Source organism: Gavialis gangeticus, unplaced genomic scaffold (assembly GCF_001723915.1).
Source record: "Gavialis gangeticus isolate Ggan-Ray unplaced genomic scaffold, GavGan_comp1, whole genome shotgun sequence".
Taxonomy (NCBI): domain Eukaryota; kingdom Metazoa; phylum Chordata; order Crocodylia; family Gavialidae; genus Gavialis; species Gavialis gangeticus.
The window spans coordinates 29,277,876-29,280,694 of NW_017729031.1; the positions used below are offsets into that span (position 1 = coordinate 29,277,876).

The 2,819-nt window shown below is 41.9% G+C and overlaps 1 protein-coding gene across 1 annotated transcript in view; it reads left to right on the forward strand.

The window, feature by feature from the left end:
• Window positions 1-2,819, forward strand: part of SNX4 (sorting nexin 4) — a 61,526-nt gene that overhangs the window by 33,574 nt on the left and 25,133 nt on the right. The window contains exon 7 of the mRNA XM_019522556.1: window positions 810-882. Within this exon, the coding sequence (XP_019378101.1) occupies window positions 810-882 (73 nt within the window). The remainder of the gene's footprint in view (window positions 1-809; window positions 883-2,819) is intronic.

A 2,819-nucleotide genomic window follows, 5' to 3' on the forward strand; every position in this document is an offset into this window, starting at 1 on the left:
TGGGTGGGTTGGTTGGTAGTTTTGGTGTGCTTTTGTTATCAACAGAAACTCCTTTACCATCTTCATTGAGGCATCACTGATTTGAAGGAAAGGAAAAGGGCCTGCCATGCACTTCACTGGGTCAATTGGGGGTAGGCAACCTCTGACACACATGTCAGTGTGGCGCACACGCAAGCATTTTGCTTGGCACGCACCCATCGGGGAAGGGGCTGGGGTTGTACTGCCACAACAAGGATCAGGCTCCTTTACTGTTCATCTCTGGCATGCCAATATCTTACAAATTGAGGTTGTGAGTGTTTTTGTCACTCTGCCCAAAAACATTGCCAACCCCTGTTGTAGATAATATCCTATATTGTTGTATAAATTAATATTTCTTGGCTTCAAAAGAATTTTAAAGACTTTTCATTAGTAAGCATAAAAATCTGTTCAGCAGAATTGTATATTAATGGCAGGTACACTGTAAAGATTCAGAAAAGACTTCTCATATAATATTTCGTAAGTGCTATAAAGAAAGACACTAGAAAAACTGCAGTTTATATTTATTTCTTAAGTCATGAGTCAATCCTAACCTTCTTGTATAAAGGCACAGTAAGTTTGTTTTTTTGGGGGGGTTTTTTCCATGGTTGCAGTTATTTGTTTAAACAGGAGTTGGACGCTACAGTCACCTCTCTAGGAATCCTCAGCTAATTCTACTTCTGACATAAGTCAGGCTCAGTGTCACCAGCTATTGTGTTGTGGCTCTCTCTTACAATTTGTGAAAGCTTGCTTTCATGATCGCTAATGATGTACTATCTGTTTCCTCCTCCCAGGAGATTTACTGAGCTAAAACACTACAGTGATGAACTGCAGTCTGTCATATCACACCTTCTGCGAGTCAGAGCTGTAAGTTTTTCCCATGTGTGCCCTGACAAATGGTATAATATATTTATAAGGCAGCATTTCTTGCTTAATCAAAAGAGAGAACTGGTGTATATATTCTTCACTTGAAATTGAGTGCCCAGGTTTTGGCAGTGGGAAGTTGTTTTTATAAAACACATTTGTAGGGAAAAGGTGTGTTAAGTGTTTCCTGGAGTGTAAAGCAGTGTGAAATGTTTGGCTGCAATATTGTATTCGGGCTGACTCTAGTCATGGTTTGATCGTGATTGGAAAAAGATAACTTTTGTATCACTACTTCCTAGCTAAATGCTACATGTCTCTTCAAAGTTTTATCTCAGAAAGCTGTTGCCTGTTTGTTTTTTTTGTTAATGCAAGGTTGTGGAATAGTTTTACTTTGCACTGGCCAGCAGGATGGAAATTTTAAAAGCCCCATGAAAGTCACTTGAGGAACTGGGGTTAGGAGTGGATGAGGCTCTGTGGGACAGTAGATTCTTGGGGCTCAAAGTTGAGGAGTCAGTGCCAGTCCTTAAATAAGTCAAGATGTATAATGAGGAAAAATGTATCTAGCCCCATTTATGCTGCAGATTTTGATGGAAAGTACAATAAAAAGGGCATATTACTCAGTGATATTGAAGTGTAGAACAGTGATTTTTTTTTTCTTCTAACTTGTGGTCCCTGGGGTCTGTAGATTGTCTAAGGGGTCTGTGAAAGATGACTCTGATCAATCAAAAGCGTGTTAATACCCACACTTACAACTCAAAGGAGTCTGCACCTCTTCAAAATTTTCAAAGGGGGTCACACCGCCATTTGAAAAATGTTCAGGGGTCTGCAAATAAAATTTAAAAAAAAAAAGGTTGAAAACTGATGGTGTAGAGTATGTCACTTGGAGTACGAGCCAGATGTACAGAAGGAGAGAAGGACAGGAGAGAACTGCTGCTTTTTTTTTTCCCCAGATGTCTTGCTGCAGGGGGAGAAAAAAGGGAGCCAAAAGCCCTCCTCTAGAAAAAGTTAAATCTCCACTGGTTAGTAGGTTCCTGCCTACTCTGGGGAGTGAGAGAGGGTGAGGTTTTTTGAAATGGGTTTATTATACCACTCTGGAGCCTGTAACTGTGAATTCACAGAGGCCACATACAAGCCTCAGAAAGACATTTAGTTTCTTTTAGAAGAGTCACTACTCCCAGGAGAAACTACAAATGTACAGATAGTCAGGCTTTTTCTCCCAAGGTAAAAATGGCCACTCCTAGAGAGCAAAATAACTGGGACTAACCAGGGTTAAATCACTCCCAGCAGAGTTTCTCCTGGGACAGCAAATGTCTGTATGACATGGCTTGTCTCAGAAGAGAACATAGTCCTCCAGCTTTCCCTTCTCCCCTTGCCCTGGGAGACAGTGTATTGTCTGCTGGACTCTGCTGCTCTAGAACACTCCCCCTTTGCAATCGCCACATTGCGCTTGAGGGAAATGGGGTTATCATGGGCACCTTGGGTCAGCCAGTCAGAGCTGCCCTACACACTGCTGTGACCTGTCACCAGGCAGACTAAAGTCATCTGCAGAGCATACCGAGATCTGCACAGACTTCCCCTAGCTGGGCAGCATCAGCACTGCAAGCTTTTGCTCGGAGGTGAAGAATTTGAATGTCTGTTTAGGCATCTCTGGGTAAGTTTTCTCTACCAGGAGAGAGAACCTGGGAGAATTCTCCCAGGTTACTTGAATGTGTGTACTCGGCCAGAAATTGTATGTTCCTCACAATATTATTTTCAGCTTGCAATTTATCTGTTTATGTTCTTTTAACTTGATTTGGGCAATCAGGCTGGTTGTGATTTAAAGACACAAGCTTAAAGAGAAGAGGAGGAAAGCAATTACAATCCTCATAAGTGGGAGCATGATATTAATTCTTAGCATATTCAACAAGGGTGGGTTGTTTTTTTTTGGGGGGGGGGGGGGG